The sequence below is a fragment of the Suricata suricatta genome, chromosome 11 (assembly GCF_006229205.1).
Source record: "Suricata suricatta isolate VVHF042 chromosome 11, meerkat_22Aug2017_6uvM2_HiC, whole genome shotgun sequence".
In the NCBI taxonomy this organism is placed as follows: domain Eukaryota; kingdom Metazoa; phylum Chordata; class Mammalia; order Carnivora; family Herpestidae; genus Suricata; species Suricata suricatta.
In genome coordinates this window covers 40,272,679-40,292,265 of record NC_043710.1, presented here as the reverse complement: position 1 = coordinate 40,292,265, position 19,587 = coordinate 40,272,679, and the positions used below count along the sequence as shown (strand labels likewise).

The window sequence follows — 19,587 nt, the reverse complement described above, 5'->3', positions numbered from 1 at the left end:
GTGGGAGAGGTCTTGGGACAGAACCCTGGAGTCATGGTACTAAAGACCCAGTGCAGGGTCAGGGGCTTTTTCCCACCCTGTGTGGGAAACACTCGACCCACAAGTGTGTGGCCACTCGACCTCAGTTTCCTTGTGGTAAGAGTCATAAAGAGAACTCTGACTAGGATTGTGTACCAATCTAAAGGGTACTTTGCTAGGTAGTGCCTTTAAGCACATGCTGTGAGTGTATGGTGGGGGCAGGAGCAGAAGGCCAGAGAGAGCCTGGACGAGAAAGGGCCTCATGGGAGCTGAAGATACCTACAGAGGAGTGGTAAGAATAAGAGTAAAGCATGCAGGGCCAAATCATGGCGACTCTGGCCTTCCTAAGAAGGGAAGTGACACCTTTGAGCACCCACAGCATACTGAACACTCAACATGCATCATCTACAGTCCTTGCAATAATATCATGGGGAGATTATTTGCCCTATTTCACATAGGGGGAAACTGAGGCTTGGAGAGGTGCCAGAGCTCGTCCAGGCTCACGTTCTAGTTGCCTCTCCTGAGTTTGGAGCAGTAGGGAGCTACTACAGGTTCCTGAGCACTCTTGACTATCACCACCAGTTTTTTTGGAGATGGCTCCATCGGGAAATACAGACTGGGGTGGGAGCCAAGAGGCTGGATTCTTCAACTCCTTGTCCACTTTTGGCATCTCTTCGGCTCCACCTGCCGTTCTTCAGAGCCCTCTGGTGCCCTTCACTTCCCCCCGCCTCCCACCTGTGATGAGGCTAGTTCTCCCCACCAGGGAAGCTGACCGATGATGTGGCTGAGTTTGTGCACAGCTGGCAGGAACAAGCCCCCAATCAGCCACCAAGGCCTACAACCGCCTCCCTGCCTCGCCCACCCTGTGTGCAGCAGAGCCCAGGAACCATGCAGGTCTGCATCCTGGGGAGAGTACCTACCCCCCACCATCCCCTTGCCCCCATCCTGGTGTCTGGTTTAGAGTCATTTTCTGTCTACCTCTTAGAAAGTCACTGGCTTCAGGGACCCAGGGTTGTTTGTGCCTATGCCCCCATATCTTTCCCTTCATCATCCTCCTTCTCTTCCTGGGGCTCAAATTGGGGTTCTGTGTGGGGGCTGGTGAAGTCAGAGGGCTGTGAGTGGCTTTGCCAGCCCCCAGCTCTGGCCCCTGGCTCTTTTCCCAGGGTGTGTATGACCGGTGTGAGGCACTGCTGCGGCCCCCCTTTAATGCCTGCCATGCCTACGTCAGCCCTCTTCCCTTCACAGCCAGCTGTACCAGTGACCTCTGCCAGTGAGTAGGCAGCCAGGACTGGAGCTGGTACTGGGTTGTGGGGAGACCTCTCCCAGTACTGGGATGGGTCTCAGCATGGGGGTCACTGAGCCTGATAATTCCAGGCCCTGACAGATGTGCTTCCCAAAAGCTCAGAAATTCTTGTCTGCGTAGGTGGGACAGAAGAGTTTCCCCATTCTCTGAAGCCCAGAAATAGGGACTGACACCCTCAGGGTCAAACAAGTCAATGCCAATGTTGGGACTAGAACCCAGGTGTCCTGCCTCCATCCGTATACCTAGATCCCTTCCCAGTGTCCCTTTCCTAGCTGCGTGACAAGGAGGGGTGGGTGCCCTGAGTCCTGGCGGTCTCTACAGGGTGCTGGAGGGCGGGAGGCAGATCGGGCTCCGGTGTGACCCTTGGCTTCCCGGCACAGATCAGTGGGCGACGAAGCGACCTGGTGCCGGGCGCTGGCAGAGTATGCCCGAGCGTGTGCCCAGGCGGGGAGACCCCTGCAGGATTGGAGGACCCAGCTCCAGCAATGCGGTTGGTGTATCCTGGGGGGGGGGGGGGGGGAAGGAGGGATTCAGACAAGCTCTGTCCTGGGGCTGTGGCGGCCTCGTCAGGCCTCAGCTCAATGTTCTGTCCTGCTTAGAACCACAGTTATCAGAGCTGGAAGCCCTGAGGTCCCATGTGACAGATGAGGAAACAGGCTCAGAGTGGAGGGACCGGCCCAGGGCCACAGAGCAGGACGAGGGTGGTTCTCAGGGTCTCTCAGGCTCTCTCCAACTTTCTGGTTACCCAGTGCTCCCTGGGACTAGGGGAACAGGAAAATCACAGCCCTCCCTCCCCCTCCCCCAAGGCCTGGAGTAGGGGTGGGTCTGTCCTGGCAGAGCTGAAGGCACGGGACAGACTGCTCCCTTCCTCCCAAGCCGTGCACTGCAAGGAGAAAGCCTTCATCTACAACGAGTGCATTGCCTGCTGCCCCACCTCCTGCCAGGCCCGGGCATCCTGCGTGGACAGCGAGATCGCCTGTGTGGACGGCTGTTACTGCCCTGACGGTATGCCAGGGGTGGAGCGGGCGCCCGGCTGTGTCTTCCTGGGCTGGCGCACACGAGCATGAAGCAGGGGCTCAGAGGATGTCCGTTTGTGGGATGAGTGAGGAAGGAGCACACAACTAATGAGTGAAGAAATGAATGACTGGCTTAAGAGGGGCTGAGGATGGAGGTGGAGCTGTGGCCCTTGAGAAGTTCATCAGGGTATTTAATTTCATCGAGACTGTGTGTAGATGAGAACAAGTCATTCATTCATTCGTTTGTCCATTTATCACATATGTATTTGTTTAAACATGCGTCCAAATACTGTTTTTTTATGGGATATAAATGCACTGGTTTTGAGGGAGTATACATTTGCAGCACATCTGTAGTGTGCAGTCCATTTGGCTAGGCAGGGGTAGTTGCATATGTAGAGATACAGTCCTTGACTTCACGGGTCAGAATCTGGTTGCAGTGACAGGCCACATATACCTACGGCTCCAGTCTAAGGCATAAATAATGTAGTGACCAGCTCAGGAGTTCCGATGAGAAGAGACATAGGAATTCAGTCGGGGGAAAGATTGTCAAGGAGGGCTTTCTGGAGGAGATGGTACTTAAACTGGTTCTAGATGCGGAGACAGGCTTTTGAGGGGTGGAGAAGAGAAGCTAGTCAGCATGCAGGTTGCTTGGGGGAGGTGGTTCTCTGAACAGAATTCTGGAGGAAAGACTATGTACCCAGAGGAGATTCAGATCTGGCCTGAGCCAAGAATTTATACAGGAGAAAGCATGGAAGTGGGCTCAGTGGTGAAAACTTGGAGGAGGGGACCCTTGTTACAGGCCCTGGGCAGCCATGAACAGTCTGTGAACAGGAGTGGAGGTGAGTTAAGTGGGCCTTTGCTGTCACCTAGGGCTGATCTTTGAGGACGGGGACTGTGTGGCACCAGCTGAGTGTCCCTGTGAGTTCCACGGGACCCTGTACCCAACTGGCTCTGTGGTGAAAGAAGACTGCAATGTCTGGTCTGTGTCCATGGCCGGGGGGGTGGGGCAATGGTGACTTCCGGGGTTTTCCATCAAGGCTGTCCATCTAGGGTCTGGGGGCCCTGGCAATATGGGGGGCACTCACTCAGCATCTCTGAGTCCCAGGCGATCTCATTAAATCCAGCCGGTGGAGATGGGGGCATCTCTACCACCCATTTTAGAGATGGGAAGACGGAGGACTAGGGCCAGGAGCTCTGTAGACCCTGCAGTCCTCCAGTATCTATCCCAGGCCTGGAGAGGTGAGCCTTGCCTCCTGATCTCTGTGTTTCAGCACATGCACTGCGGGCAAATGGGTGTGCAGCACATCTGTCTGCCCAGGTATGTCTGACCCCCACCTTGGACTCCACCTCCTTCCTCTGGTCTCGCAGCTTTTGGGCAGGGAAGCTCTGGGGGCCAGGCCTGCAGGTCCATTGGCCCAGCCTGCCCCATTTTGTTTCCTCAGAGCCGCTTTGCCTGATTAAAGGATTGCTCTGCCCCCAGTCAGGGAGGGTTTTGGGGGTGTATCTAAGGATGTTCCTGAGCTTGCGGGGCTTGGATGGAGGCTGGTCTCCAGCTCAGCACCTGGTCTCCTGTCAGAGGGAGATGCCCAGGGCAGGGCTGCATCTCCCTTCATGTGGGCTGGTGGGGACAGGCCTGCATCTGCCCCGTGACCAGAGTGTCAAAAGGAAGGCCAGGGCTCCGACACTGCCCTGATTCCTGAGGACAGAGTGCTGTCTCTCCCTCATGCACAGAGCCTGCAGGGCAGAGGCAGTCCCCGTGGGGCAGCTCCCCTGTGTCAGCCACCTTTCTCTGCCCCTCAGCCGAGTGTTCAGTGACTGGCGACATCCACTTCACCACCTTCGACGGCCGCCGGTACACGTTCCCCGCCACGTGTCAGTACATCCTGGCCAAGAGCCGCTCCTCAGGCACCTTCACAGTGACACTGCAGAATGCCCCCTGTGGCCTGGTAAGGGCTGGGGGCCTCAGGCCCAATCCAGCCAGCCACCCCGGCTCCCTGCCCCCTAGGGAGGCTAAAGGATTTAGGGCAGGGCCCCAGGTTTTTCACAGTCCACTCACCCTGATGTCTAATCTTTCTGGGCAGAGCCCACGGGGCAGGAGGCTAGGTTCTGTCTCTAGAACATCTGATAGCTGAGAGCTATTTCCCTTTCCTGGGCCTCAGGTTTTTTTTTTTTTTTTTTTTTAATCTCTAAAATGGGTCTCATTCAACTAAATCTTCTCTGCTTCCTTGGATTATACCTTCAACATCTCTATATTCATTCATTTGTTCATTTATTCATTCATCAAATATTGAACTAATTTTTGTGCCAGAAGCTGTGCTGGGTCTTGGAGACTGGGACAAATTAGATCTGGCTCTGCTCCCCTGTGCCTTGCACTTTGGTGGGCTGAGCAGTTAGTGACTCTATACCCACTGTTGCAGGAGCTATGATAACCTGGGCATTACAGGGTAGGTCTCCATGTGGGAGCTTCTCCTTGTTCTTGTTTTACTTGGATGCCAGGTGAGAGGAGGGGTAGCTCAGGAGAGACTTCCTAGAGGAGGTGGTCTTTGAGCTGTGTCAGCCATTTGTGAACATAACTGAGAAAATGGCCAGCTTGCGGGTCTCGGGTAATGGTAAATCTGTTTGTTTCTCAGTGACTGCGTTTTCCCTGGGCTGACCATACTGAGCTAACCCTCTAAGTCCTGGTCTGGATTATACTCAAGCTCCTTCCTGCACAATCGGACAAGGGTTCACACCCAGAGCCAGGGCAGCTGCCCCCAAAGCCCACCTCCCTGCCTGCCTTTTCCATACTCAGTGATGTCAGATAGGTGAGCATACATCACCTAGAGGTGTCTTATCCTGGCCCTGGGGACCCAGGATGGGCTGAGGGTGAGGTAGAGGGCTGGGCTTTCTTCCTCTTGAAGCCTGAGGGGCCCCCTCCCCTCTATCTGCCAGAGAATGGCCTGGATCTGACCTTGGCTGCTCTCTGAATCAGAAGAATAAATACTTGTCCTCAAAAGCTGGGTCACTCCTATCACATCTTAAGAGTGGCAAAAGAAAAGGCAAAGCAAACAGACACAGCCCAGTGGGACTCCTCCCCATTTACCAAGTTCTAGAGTCTTCGAATACCTGAAGGCTATGGGACCTCAGGGGTCCCTTACCAGCCCCTTTTCCACCATGTCCTGGATGGTGGTTGGCCAGTGTTGGCCTGACGTAACTTGCCTCACTGCTGAACAGTGCCTCTTTTTTTTTTTTTTAACGTTTATTTATTTTTGAAAGAGAGAGTGTGTGTGTGAGTATGCGAGGGGCAGAGAGAGAGGGGGACACAGAATCCGAAGCAGGATCCAGGCTCTGAGATGTCAGCACAGAGCCTGACGCCGGGGCTCAAACACACAAACCATGAGATCCTGACCTGAGCTGAAGTCAGCCACTTAACCGACTAAGCCACCCAGGTGCCCCATAAACACAATGGTTTTGAGCTGTTTAAGGGATTTTATGTCTCCTTGAGAAGGAGCTTGGAAGAAAGGTTGTGGCTTGTTGCATAATGCCTTTCTGAAAAGTTTCAAGTGCTAGTTCTTTCCTCATTTCACTGTTTGATTCTATCACTTTCAGGTTATACTTTCTTTGGCTGTCTTTGGACTTACGATAAAGTCCTAAAATATTACAAAGCTCTGCCTAAGCTGGCCTCTGCCTACCTCTTGAAGAACTTACCTTAAACCACTTTTCTCAGTGGGCTCTGGCCTCTGGTCTTCTTTTATGTACTTGGATGTACTTTTTAATGTGTTTTTATGTACTTCCTGTGTCAGGGAATTTTGTACAGCCTGTTCTCTATGCCTTCTTGCCTTGTGTCTTTGCCCAGCTACCTTCTCTGCACCCTTCAGGTCTCAGCTCAACTGTCACATTTTCTTGTGCCTTAGTCTTCTGATCTGCAAAGTGAGGTTGTTAGTGGTACTTACTACACAGGATTGCTATGAAAATTAAGTGAATAAATACATGTAAAAAAAAGATTACAATAGTACCTGAACATAGTAACTCTAAAGTTAGCTGTTAGGGGTGCCTGGGTGGCTCAGTCAGTTAAGTGTTCAACTTTGGCTCAGGTCATGATCTTATGGTTTGTGAATTTGAGCCCTGTGTTAGGCTCTGTGCTGACAGCATGGAGCCTGGAGCCTGCTGCAGATTCTGTGTCTCCCTCTCTCTCTACCCCTCCCCACTCACAATCTCTCTCTCTCAAAAGTAAATAAACATTAAAAAATATTTTAAAAACAAAATTAAGTTAGCTGTTATTATAATAAATTATAGTATTAAGAATTTTGTTTATCATCATTATCTTTCCCTAGGATGACCTTTCCTACCTCTGCACACTAAGTCTTGTTCCTTCACTATATGCTTTCCTAGCACCCTACACCTCTTTGCAGCACTGATTTCAGTAATAACTTAAAAACCAACTTTGTAATTACTTGTTTAATGTCTGTGTCCCACACAAATATGTACTCTCCATGACGGCAGGGACTATATAGCTGTCATGTTCATCACTGTATGGTTGTATGGATGTCGTTTTGTGGAAGGAGGTATGAATGGGCCCGATGTGTACTACCCATTTCAGAGATGAGAACCTGAGGCCCAGATATTATTAGCTCATTTTCTGCCTGTCTATGAGGGGAGCTTGATACTCTGCAGGATGTGACACATGGAAAGAGCTATATAAACGCCTATAAAAGGATTAAAAGGATAAAAGGACTAAAGTCCTGTATTGTAGTTGGGTGGGGAGGCCAGTGTTTCTGAGGCTAGACTCTGGGCTATCCAGCAGGGTCTATCTCTGCTCTGTGTCACACACAGTCTAAGACTTGACTATCTTTTTATTTGCTTTATCCCAGCTCTGCCAACCTTCTCCAATCTGAGCCTCTGCCTTCCCATTCCCAGATGAGAGCATTTGGTTAGAGGACTCCTAATGTCTTTGGAGGTTCTGTCTCAGCGTGTCCCTGACCTCAAACTGCACCAGAATACCCAATCCTGGGGACTCTTTTGGGACCAGCAGGACAGACAGACTAACTTTGCCCTATTTGCCTTCCCTTTTCTCCAGAACCAGGATGGAGTCTGTATCCAGTCAGTGTCAGTGATTCTGCATCAGGACCCTCGGAGGCAGGTGACCCTGACCCAAGCAGGGGATGTCCTTCTGTTTGACCAGTACAAGGTCACCCCACCCTACACGGATGGTATGGCTTTTGTGGACAAGAAGTAACTGGGAGCTGGCTGCCCAGGCCTCTTCTTCCAAGCACTGTCTCTGGCCAAAGGCACTGGCACATGGGCAAGAGCTCACATTTTAGCACTGGGTGAATCGGGCCAGAGGGCACCTTGGTCCCAGGAACATGGACTCTGCACTTGTCGGATGGTCTTTGTCCCCACCGCAACATGACAATAGGCTTCACAGCAATATGATGCCTTCTCCTAACATGAGGATAAGAATGAGGCTGTTTTCCATCTCTCTTCTGTTTTTTAATAATTTATTATCCCATCTGACTCCACAAGGGATCAGTGGTAGCTCATAGGAGACACATCTAACAAAAATGCAAAAACTATTGAGAAATAAAATAGCACCAGAGAAAATGAAAAAGAACAACAACAACAAAAATGAGTAGGGGTTCAAGATTGAGTGGAGATGCAGTGGGAGGGGTGTAAAGAGGCCAAAGAAATGCATGCCACAGAAGGTAAAAAGTTCACTACAATTGAATCTAAAATTATATTGTGAGCTTCCTGGTGGCCATTGGGGGGAAAATGGGTAGTTACAGAATTCTCCTTTGCTACAGAAGAAAATACATCAGTTCCTTATGCAGGCAAGGCTTTAACTGGCACTTGGTGCTAAAAAGAAAAAAAAAATTCTTAGGCTGCCATGGTCAGTTGTCTGTGGGTCCTGTTTCATGACTGAAGAGGATTTCCTCAAGGCTTCCCAAACTAACCTCTTAGCAGGGCTTCACTGGGTATGAACACTGTGCGGGGAATGGGGGTCAGTAAGGACCATACAGGTGGCGGTGGGTGGGTGCATGTTGGCACTTCCCACATCCCTTTTCTAACTCTGTGCCCAGACGCCTTTGAGATCCGGAGGCTGTCCTCCATGTTCCTTCGGGTGAGGACCAACGTGGGCGTGCGGGTGCTCTACGACCGCCAAGGACTGCGGCTCTACCTGCAGGTGGACCAGCGATGGGTGGAAGACACTGTGGGCCTCTGCGGCACCTTCAACGGCAACACGCAGGACGACTTCCTGTACGTACCCCTGCCCCCGGAAGCAGAAGGAGGGGGTGGGCCCCTGAAGGCAGCGTATCCCGAGGCACTGCCTGAAAACATCTTTTGCAAACTCCCTTGCACACATGTACCATTGATTATTTATTCCTCAGCATTTAAATTTAAGTGAATTTCTATAAGGCTGTGGCTCACAGTCTTCTGTGTGCAGAAGACTCACCTGGAGAGCTTGTTAAAATGCTGATTCTTGAGTTCTACTTCTCAAGGATCTGATTTGGGTTGGGGCCTAAGAATGCTACATTTAATAAGTAGCCACTGCGATTCTAGTATAAGGGATTTGTGGACCATACCTTGAGATCTGTGGATGCTACCTTGAGAAATACTGTTTTATAATGAAGTCTTAAAATTGGTGGACCTCAGGCTGGGTTTGATTTGGTTTGTGGTTTTCCTTGTTTTAATTGACTGTAAGTACCTTTAGAAGAGCATAGGTCCCCCAATGAGTCAATGATTTCAAAACTCCTGCTTTCTACTTCAGGTCAGTCTAGGCCATTTGGTTTGTTGTTGTTGTTGTTGTTTTGTTTTGTTTTGCCTGGTACTTGAGGGTTGCACTATGTGAGCCTCCCCATGTTCAGGGGAAGGCTGTTTCCTCGGTTGAGAGAAAGACTCTGAGCATGGACACAGGTTAGGAACTTGGGAGGGGACAAGAGTCAGACTTTCCTGAAAGGAGAATAAAGGGTTGATCTTGAAGGCTAGAGATTCTGGCCAATTTTAAAAGTGGCATGCATTAGGTGATGTAGAAGTAAACAGGAGACACTTTCTTCAGCCAGAAGTGAGAACTCAAATTTATTTAGAAAGACAAGAGTAAGAAGAAAGTGAGCCTAAGACATTTTTTTTAATGTTTATCTATTTTTGAGAGAGAGAGAGAAAGAGAAAGTGGAGGAGGGGCAGAGAGGGAAACAGAATCCAAAGCAGGCTCCACACTCTGAGCTGTCAACAGGGAGCTCAATGCGGGGCTCAAACCCAAGCACCGTGAGATCATGACCCAGCCGAAGTTGGATGCTTGCAGACTGAACTACCCAGGAGCCCCAAAATGAGACCTTTTAAATGCATGCACATTAAAATATGTAGCATTCTACTGTCTTGCCTGGTGGGGCTGATGTTAGGGCAGCTGGCCTGAGTGGTGGTGACAGACCCTGGTTTAGTGTGTGGGCCGCTTGCCACCCTCCTGAATGTGAACTCTGGGCAGAATCGTTGCTGGGTGTAACTTGGGCGCTCTCACTGCTCTGGAGCATAGTACGGGTGTGGGGCATGTCACACAGGACCTGTCCCACCCCGTGCAACTGTGATCTCTCCAGTCTACCATCTCCTTGGGTTTGACTCTTGGAGACTGGTGATGTCTAGGAAACATGCTTTTCCCCCTTCCTTCATTTATTGCCTCTTGTGTGACTCTTTCCTACCTAGAGAGAAAGGTGGGGGGCAAAGGAGCTTTCGGGAACTGCTTATGGAAAAGGGAGGAGGAAGTTAATCCAGTGAAGAACGGTTCATGGAGTCCCTGTTTCTCTCTTTCTGACATGAAGAGCTGGGGGTGGGTGATGAAGATAGGGTAATGTGTGCCCCCAAGCCAGTTGTGACTCCCTTTGGAGCCTGTTAGATGTGATGTGATGTGTGTGTGTGTGTGTGCACGTGCATCCATAACTATGTGTTTGAATGTGGCTGTGTAGACCCCCTTGGCTGTTTGCATGTCTGGCATGTACTTGTGCTTTGTGTGTGTGTGTTGAGGGCATGTGCAAGTGGTGTATATAGGCCTATGTGTGTTACTTCTTTGTGTGCTCATGCTTGGTCTATGTGTGTATACAGGAGTAGGAGTAGATAGATACTTATCTGAGTGTATGCTGTATGTCACCTGGGTCCACACGGCCAGGTGTGTGAATGTGGCCGTGCCATGACTGCAGGTCCCCAGTGGGTGTGCCTGAGAGCACCCCACAACTCTTTGGCAATTCTTGGAAAACTCTGTCTGCCTGCTCCCCGCTGGTCTCTGGCTCCCTGCTGGACCCCTGTGATGTGCACCTGCAAGCAGGTGAGGTGAGGGGAGAGGGAGGGGGCAGTGGGGTGAGGTGGAACTGGTTTGAGTGGGGTGACGTGGGAACTCTGGGTCTGAAGCGGCTGCTCGGGGTGGGCAGGAGTGATAAGAAAAGGTGGAGCTGCAGAGAGGGGATGGCGAACTGTGGGATCATGGCCTGAGCCGAAGTTGAATGCTTAACTGACTGAGCCACTCCGGCCACCCCACTCACTTTCCTTTAATCATTTACGCCCAAGTCCATGGCCAGCCACAGAATCACACCCAGACTGACCAAACCATACCCAGGCACTCCCAACCAGCCATGCACTCAGGTTCCTGCCCACATCCCTAGTGTACACCCATCCTCTCTCCCACCCACCTTCTCATGCCAACAAACCCCTGAACTGTGGAGAGGCAGGAAGAAGCTGGGGCCTGGGCGAACCAGATCCCTGCTCCCTGCCCCTGTTGCTCCTCTCCAGCCTCCTATGCAGTGCAGTCCTGCAGCGTGCTCACCGGGGAGCTGTTTGCGCCCTGCTCCGCGTACCTGAGCCCCGTGCCCTACTTCGAGCAGTGCCGCCAGGATGCCTGCCGCTGTGGGCAGCCCTGCCTGTGTGCCACGCTGGCCCACTATGCCCACCTGTGCCGGCGCCATGGGCTCCCTGTTGACTTCCGCGCCCACCTGCCAGCCTGCAGTGAGTGCCCCACACCTGTGCCTCTACCTGAGAGTGGCTGGAGGAGCCTGGGCTCCAGACTCAAGTGTCCACCTGCCCCACCCCCACCTCCCAAACTGCTTCTCCCATGCTCTTTGTCCCCTTGGCCAGACACTGAGGGCATGTGACACATGGCCGCTTCTCTGCTACTCTCACCTCCACTCCAAGTCCTGTCAGGCCTGTCGATTTGAGACTGCAATTCACCCACTTGTCACCACCTCTGCTGCCACCACCCCGGTCAGACCTTCCTAGTAAGCCTCCCCACAGCCTCTTCTCATTGCAACCAGAGTGAGCCTTCTCAAGATCACTGGCTTCTTGTCACCCTCAGTGCGCACGTGGCTCAATGGGCACGAGCTGGCCCCTGCTTCTCCCCACACACCTGCACCACACTCTTCTCCACGTCCTAGTTGTCTGCGTGCCCCCAGCCCTAGCACAGAGCCCCACATTCAGTAAGCTCTTAGCAAATGCTTGCTGAATAAATGGAAGAGACTCCATCCCAGGAGTCAGGAGACCTGAGTTCTGTTCCTGCCCTGTGGGTAATTGCTGTGTGTCCCTGGCAAGCCCCTGCCCCTCTCTAAGTTTCTCCAGAGGGGGTTGGACAGGACCAATGGCTGCATATTAGACTCTCCATGGGAGCTTTTGAAGAATGCACATATCTGGGCCGTATTGAGTATCATGAAAACAACGTATCTGGCAATGGGGGCAGGCATCGGCATTTTTTAATGGAGACTTTGTTGTGTAGCTGGGGTGAGAACAACTGAACTTGGCCATCTGGCTCTGGCAGGGAGCAGGAGACTCTAGGGGAGTGGGATGGTGGCCAGACGAGGAGAGGGAAGCCCAGAGTCTTTGGATAGAGGGCCCCAAGAGGCTGCTTAAGGGGGCACAGTTGATCTTCACAGCCCATGCATGTTTTAGACATGGAAATGAGAGGGATGGAAGTGTGTGTAATACCCACATGTGCTTGTGTGTATGTGAGCAATGGGGGGGGGAGGGGAAGGGCTGTCAGGGAGTAGTGACCTCCACCCTCCCCCAATATCACTACTAAGAGGAATGCCCTGCAGAGAAAAAGAAACACCAATGGCAGGGTCCAGCCTGAGCTTGGGGAGTGGGGCCCATCCTGCCACTCTGCCACTGTACTGTAGTGGGAGGAAGTGGGACTCTGGAGTCAGACCTGGGTTCAGATCCGAAGTCTGACCTTGACCTCCTGTGTGGCCTTGAACAAATATCTTCTCTGGTTTTCAGTCCTCCTCATCAAGATGGTGACTCCACCTCACACAGTTGTGGGGACGAGGGAGACAAAGCCACAGTTTTATTTCCCACTACAGCACTGTCCTGTGAGGCCACCAAGGAGTATAGCCCCTGTGTGGCCCTGTGTGGACAAACCTGCCAGGACCTGGCCGGCCCTGTGGCCTGTGGGGTTGGTGGTGGCAGCGACCTCAGTGAAGACGAGTGTGTGGAAGGCTGTGCCTGCCCACCGGACACCTATCTGGATACCCAGGCTGGCCTCTGTGTCCCTAGGTGAGCAGGCTAGTGGGACCTCTGTCAGATGGGGAGGAGGCTGAGGGTCTTCGGGGCATCTGAGGCGGGGAAGCCTGACTGGACTTCTCAGGTCCCTGCTTCATCTCCCAGCCACAGGGCAGAGCTTGATGGGCAGCTGGGTGGGTGGGCTTCATCCCCTGGGCCCTCTCCTTGGGCCTCTTTCCTCAGCTCTGGCTCTTTAGGCCTCTCCAGGCTGGCTTCCCCACAAAACAGAACAACACCCCCACAGAGACAGTCTCTCTCCTTTCGTCTCCTCTCTGTTTCCACAAGTATTTATTGGCCTCCTTGTATGTTCTAGACATTTCTAAGTCCTGGAAGTTCAGCCACAAACAAAACAGAATCCTGCCCTCATTGAGTTCACATTCTCGTGCCAAGACAGATGAATAAATAGACGCTTAAAGGGTCTGGTAGTAACAAGTTATAAACAGGCAGGGAGGGATTACTGTTATGTCACATGAGGTGAGCACAGAAGGAAGGCCTTTCTGCTGAGGTGACATGTGGGCCAAGATGGGGGGACAGGGATGGCCTTGAGGCTGGCTGTGGTGTGTCAGTGTGGCTGGAGGCAGAGTTCAGGGCTGGTGATCTCACAGGATCCCAGGGCTGACTGGCAAGGCACTTAATCCCCGCTAGGCCTGTTTCTCCCCTAAAACGGGGAGGAATTCTTCTAAAATTCCACTGAGGGATAAGGGCTGGAGGGAGACTCCTATAGGGGGCATACTGGAATCACTCATTAGCCTTTTCAAACTACAGGATCCTCCTTTGAGATCCAGATGTGTGCCTTACCCCCTCTACCCCCGACTCGTGGTTGACTATGGCCAAACAAGGGAGCCTCTGAAGTTTTTATGGAGGAAGAGTTGGAGACAGAGAAGGTGGCTGAGAAGCACAGGGGTTGGATGAGTTCAGACATCCCTTCCAGCCCTCCACTGGTCTGTTCCAAGACCTGCACTTGGCTGTGACTGGCAGGGGCTTTGGGAGGTGTGTGAGGAGGAAACAGCCCTCAGCTGACCCACAAACAGGAGCCAAAGACAGCATAAAGGACCCTGTGAGGAATAGAGGAGATGACATATTCGGAGGGCCTAGCCTGGTGTTCGAAGCGTTTAACAACCTTATGGTGGAGGCAATGAGCGTCAGAACAGATGCTGCATGAGCAGTATGAAATATACGCCCCGCGTCCCTCCCTGACACAGTATGGGCGCAGGAGGCATGGCCCTGTTCTTACCTCCTCTCTTTTCCCAGCCCAAAGGGAAGTTGGCTTTGGATGGACGGCTGGCCCTGAAACTGGGACCCAGCCCTGACCTCTGTCCCTGGTGCCAGGCTGACTTTCCCAGTCCCTGGAGATGTGTCACTAGTCACAGTAGATGCCATTGCTTCTCTCTGTGTCCTTGTGGCTCTGGCTGCTGAGAGGTGGGGTCCCTGCCCCAGCTCCTGAGTCAGCTCACTTTCCTCTGTTCCTGGGCTTTGCAGGAACCAGTGCTCCTGTCACTTTCAAGGAATGGACTATCCCCCTGGAGACAGTGACATCCCATCTCTGGGCCACTGGTGAGCTCCCTAGGTAGCAGATTTAGTGTTCTCTCTTAAATTTTGTTTAATGTTTATTTTTGAGAGAGAGGGAGGGTGAGCATAAGTGGGGGAGGGGCAGAGAGAGAGGGAGACACAGAATCCGAAGCAGGCTCCAGGCTCTGAGCTGTCAGCACAGAGCCCAACGCAGGACTCAAACCCATGAACTGTGAGATCATGACCTGAGCTAAAGTCGGACACTTAACTGACTGAGCCATCCAGGTGCCCCTGTAGTGTTCTCTCTTTATTTTTTATTTATTTATTTATTTTTATAATAGTTTATTGTCAAATTAGTTTCCATATAACACCCAGTGCTTCTCCCCACAAGTGCCCCCCACCATGACCATCCCCCCTCCCCCCTCCCCCTTCCCTTCAGTCCATGGTTCGTCTCTAGTATCCAGTAGTCTCCCTTGATCTGTGTCCCTCACTCTTACCTGCTCTCTTTCCCCCTTCCTCTCCCCATGGTCCCCTGCCAGGTCTCTCCTGTCAGACCTATGAATGCAAACATACGGTATCTATCCTTCTCTGCCTGACTTATTTCGCTTAGCATAGTGTCCTCTCTTTAAATGGAAGCTGCTGACTGAGGAAAATACAGCCGAGCAGACCTTTCCCTGAAGTGATGCCCACCCTCCACCTCTGCGCAGGGGACCAGGGACAGAGTGGGGCTATCTGTCTGGACCCTGCAGGGACCTGAGCACGGTGGCTTGCAGTCTCTGGCCCTGCAGTGACTGTGTCAGCTAATCTCAGTGAACCTCCCACTCCCCCCTCTCTCTGCAGCCACTGCAAAGATGGAATCATGAGCTGTGAGAGCAGACTGCCAGGTAAGAGAAGGTAGAGGTTCTTCTGGGGGCTCCTCCATCGTGGTGGGGGTATGGAGAGGAGAGTGGGGAGCTTGAGAGTAGATCAGGACAGGGACAGCCCTGCCACGTCTGAGCTCAGTCACACTGAGCCCACTGAGCCTGCTGTGTTCTTCGTCCTCTCGGGAAAAGCTACAGTTTGGAGGGCGGCATCCAGAAATCCTGTCCCACTTTCAGCCCCATCTAGGTGGTTGTCCCCATCCCCCCACCGCCCGCTTCTCAAGAAGGAGAGGCTGAGACTGTCTCCCCCAGAAGCAACCAGCTGGGGTGTCTGGACAGTCACTTGACCTTCCCTGGGTCCTGGGTTTCCTTGTTCTGAGCTGTCATTTGTCTACTAAGGCTGACTCTCTGCCCAGTCATATGGGTCACAGAGATGGGGAGGACAGCCTGGGTGTCTGAGACTGTCCCGGGCGGTAGAGATAAGGGTAGGGTGGCATGGCAGTGGATCCACCTGTGAAGGACTTGGAGGTGGTGGAGTGGGGGACTAGACTAGGCGGGAGGATGGGGAGTGGCACAGAGGGGTCAGAGAATAATCATGTGCCAGGAGGCAAAGAGCAGGGCCTCCAGAGCCTGGCAGCCCTGGGTTTGAACACTGCCCAGTGCTTCCAAGCTGTGCAGCCCTGGGTAACTCACTTCACTTCTCTGAGCCTTCACTTCCTCCTTTGTATATAACCTAGAATTCTGTATTCTGCCCGTGGATGTATTCCTGACAGTATTGTTTTGTTTTGGTTTTGGTTGCTATTGCTTCTGGCTGCAGACTTCTTCCTCTTTTCTTCCATGGCTATTCTTTTCTCTCTGCTCCATCTCAAGCTAGGCATGGAACTCAGCTCCCTTTTATTGATTTCCCTAAAAAAGATCACTTGCACAAGGTGTTAAGTGTGCCCAGCTGACTTGACTGAAGGCTCTGGGAGAGAGAGGGGGTTTATGTCACAGAAATATAAACACTGGGAAATTGACTTCCCTGCTGTTTAAAGTCCTCTGGCCACCCTGCCCCACTGCATTGCCATCCTCTTTCTGGCTCTCCTCCTGGTCTCTTTGAGGCTCTTCCTCTCACTTTATCATGACTTTGAAAGCAGAAGTGACTTCTTTCCATGATACAGGAAATGAGAGATAACAATACCTCACAGAGTGTCGCAGGATTCAATAAGAAAATGCACGTAAAGTGCTGGAACAGTGTCCGGTGGAGAGCACATGGTACTCTTGGTACTGGTAGTGGTGGTGGTTGTCTTGTTGTGTGACAGCACGCCTCCCCCCCTTCATTGTGCATCTGGGAACCCAAAGGATGCCTCCGGAAGCATCAGAGCCCCATCTACCCCTGCATCCTCCAGTAGTTGTGTCCCCAGGTCTCCCTGGCCACCCCTGCCACCCAGGGGCCCACCCCCAGGCCCAGGTGCTCCAGGCATCCTGCTGAGCATCTCTGCCCCTCCCAGCAGCCACCCTCTTCTCCTCCAGCCACTGCCTGCCCTGTGGGCCAGGTCTTCGTGAACTGCAGTGACCTGCATACTGACCCTGAGCTGAGCAGAGAGAGGACATGTGAGCAGCAGCTGCTGAACCTGAGTGTGCCAGCTCATGGCCCCTGCCTTTCAGGCTGTGCCTGTCCCCAAGGGTGAGTATCCATGTTGCATGGTCTTCCCCCCCCACCTCGAAGCCTGGCAGAACCAGGGACCCACAAGGCAGAGGGAGGGGCAAGGAATTCCTTGCCCAGCCGTGCGGGACGCAGCAGCCCAGGGCTGAGCAGTGATAATGTAATGGGCGACACTGAATCTAAGAAAGAACGGTGGTGTAGGGATCCAATCCGGAATGGATTCTTCCTGGCTTCGCTTCTTACCATTGTGTGACCTTGGACAGGGAAGAGGCCTGACCTCTTCGAGGCTCAGCTTCCCACCTGTAAAATAAGAGTAAGAATAATAATGCCTACCACCTCAGCAGGTTGTCGTGAGAGTTACATGAGGTACTGGCACTGAAGGGGGTGTGTGGCATGCTCCAGAGGTCCAGTGGGTTGAAGCCCATGAGAGAAAAGCCATGTGTCACCTCTCAGCCCCTTTCCCTGTGAAGATCGGGCCAAAGCCCTCAGGTGGAGGGCTGGTGCCCCCGTAATTCTGCAAAAAGAAGGGCCCACCCAGTGGAAATCGTCTCCTTCCCAGGTGCTTCAGATGCCACGTGAGCTGAATTCTGTGGACGTGCCTCGTGGGTGCTCGTAGGCTGAGGTGGTTGCAGGGGCCCTGGCCCCTGGTTTGCCAGTTCTCACTCCTGACACAGGTCTTACTTCACGTCTGGGCTGAGAAGTTGGGTGCCCGATCCCATGATTTGGCAGCCTAGGGCTGTGTCCTTCAGCTGGTGCAGAGATGAGTGGTCAGCTGGGAGTTCTGGGCCCCGCCTGGCAGCCAAAGGAAGTGTTGAGGGGGTCAGGTTGGGACAGGGAGGGAGTAGTCAGTTCGAGCTTTACTGTTTATAAAACACCTTGTGCGTTTAATCTCAAAGGCTTCCTGGGAGAAAGGAAGGATCATTACTCTCATTTTGCAGATGAGGAAAACTGAGGCCAAGGGCAGGGTAGAGGGAAGTAGTTGGCGCAGGGCGCCGTGAGTCAAACCTAAGTCTACTTACTCTAGATCCTACCCTTAGGCCAGCTCTGTGAGCCCTGGGGTCTGCTCCCCTACACAGAGGTCATAATGTGGGTTAGGAGCTTCCCCTTCCCAGGCAAGGGCATCCACAGGAGAGCACCGTGAGGTCTCCACAGCCTCCACAAGATCCTAGGCCCAACTAGGAGAGTGTAGCCAATACTTGCTACCATGTAGGCCCCAGAGGAGCTTGTGAGGAATGTCTGTAGTTGAAGGTCTCTTTCGGCGCTGTCTTTATGTGCACAAGCCTGCCCTCTGAGGACAGGGAGACCAGGGCCTCTAGGATCAGGAATTGAGAGCTGCTGACCGCCAAGCATGGTGGCCAGGTGGAACAGAGAGAGCTGGGCTCAGTTCTGCCAGTCACCCATCCTCTGACCTGTCTGAACATGTCCTCACCTACACAATGAGGCCTGATGACTCCCTCCCAGAGGGGCTCGGGAATGAAGGATTCAGTGGGATCCCTCTTATGACAGTTTGTGGTCTCAAACTATATTCCTCCAACATTAGCGTGCACATGAATCACCAGGGGTCTGACCCCGATTCAGGCAGCCTTGGGTGTGGCCTGAAACTCTGCATTTCTAGCAAGCTCCCAGGAGATCCAGATGCTGCTGATCTGGGGACTGTAATTTGAATAGCAAGATTCTAAAGCACTATCCAACATTAGGGATTAGTTTCACTCAGATTGCAAAGCCAGGGTGGGGTTTTCTTTTCAGTCTCCAGGTTCCAAAGGGTAGGATTGAATGTGAAGATTTCTAATGGGCTGGGTGACCTATGACAAGTTATGTGGCCACTTGGGCACCAGTTTTCTTGTCTGCAAGGTCCTGCCGGTTGTTTGTTGGCCGAGTCTGAGCAGGGCAGTACCCGAATCCTCTTCCTCTGCTCCAGGCCTTTTAAAGTTCAATTCAGGCCTTGGAGCTGTGCCAAGAACATCCGCAATCCAGAGGGCCCAGGCCAGTCACTTTAATGTTTGTCACTAGCTGTGTGACATCAGACAAACCAGTTATGTTTTCGGAGCTTGGGTTTGTTCATCTGTGAATTGAAGGTAGTAACAGCACTTGAATGGGGCCATGGCTAAAAGGAGCCAGGCACTGTGTAGTGAGAGCTCCACTGTTCCCTTCCCCTGCTTAATATTGAATGCCACCGCCTCTTGGGATACTTGCCGTAGTGCCTCATAAGCTGTATGAAATGTCCCGTGAGGAGCTTACACATATTCCACTGGGGCTTGTCAAAAGGAAGTTGTTAGAGTCTCAACTTGTAAAGAAAGGACAGGCATTTCCTACCATTTTGGATTGTTTTCTTGGGAGTTGTAACAGCGCTTCTAAAGATGCCCAGGTACTATTCTAACGATCCCTGCCTGGGACCCTTTGGGCCCCTGGGACCCATACTCCCCTCTATGGCATTTTTAAGAATCTCTGGGTGCCAAGCGTTGCTCCAAAGGGGCCCTGAGCCACTGCAGGAGCCACTGGGGCTGTTTGTGCCACTCCAAATTTCTTTGCAGCTGGGTGCTGAGCTAAGAGCCCTGGGGCCCCTAAGCAGTGTAGTACAGGGATGTAAGCACAGACTGTGGAGTCAGGCTTGAATCTTGATCCCACCACTGAGACTCAAGTAAGTGAACTAACCTTAGCTCAGGGTTAGGGTTTAAGGTTAGGGTTAGGGGTAAGGGTGAGGTAGCTAACTTCCTTGAGTGTCAGTTTCCTCAC

At 52.4% G+C, this 19,587-nt stretch overlaps 1 protein-coding gene across 1 annotated transcript in view; it reads left to right on the top strand.

The window, feature by feature from the left end:
* Nucleotides 1-19,587, top strand: part of OTOG (otogelin) — an 84,726-nt gene that overhangs the window by 10,386 nt on the left and 54,753 nt on the right. Inside the window, 15 exon segments of the mRNA XM_029957446.1 lie at nt 782-912; nt 1,182-1,288; nt 1,702-1,811; nt 2,198-2,326; nt 3,208-3,316; nt 3,609-3,655; nt 4,138-4,283; nt 7,394-7,526; nt 8,394-8,571; nt 10,500-10,624; nt 11,086-11,298; nt 12,642-12,834; nt 14,320-14,394; nt 15,190-15,233; nt 16,722-16,875. Of these exon segments, the coding sequence (XP_029813306.1) occupies nt 782-912; nt 1,182-1,288; nt 1,702-1,811; nt 2,198-2,326; nt 3,208-3,316; nt 3,609-3,655; nt 4,138-4,283; nt 7,394-7,526; nt 8,394-8,571; nt 10,500-10,624; nt 11,086-11,298; nt 12,642-12,834; nt 14,320-14,394; nt 15,190-15,233; nt 16,722-16,875 (1,894 nt within the window).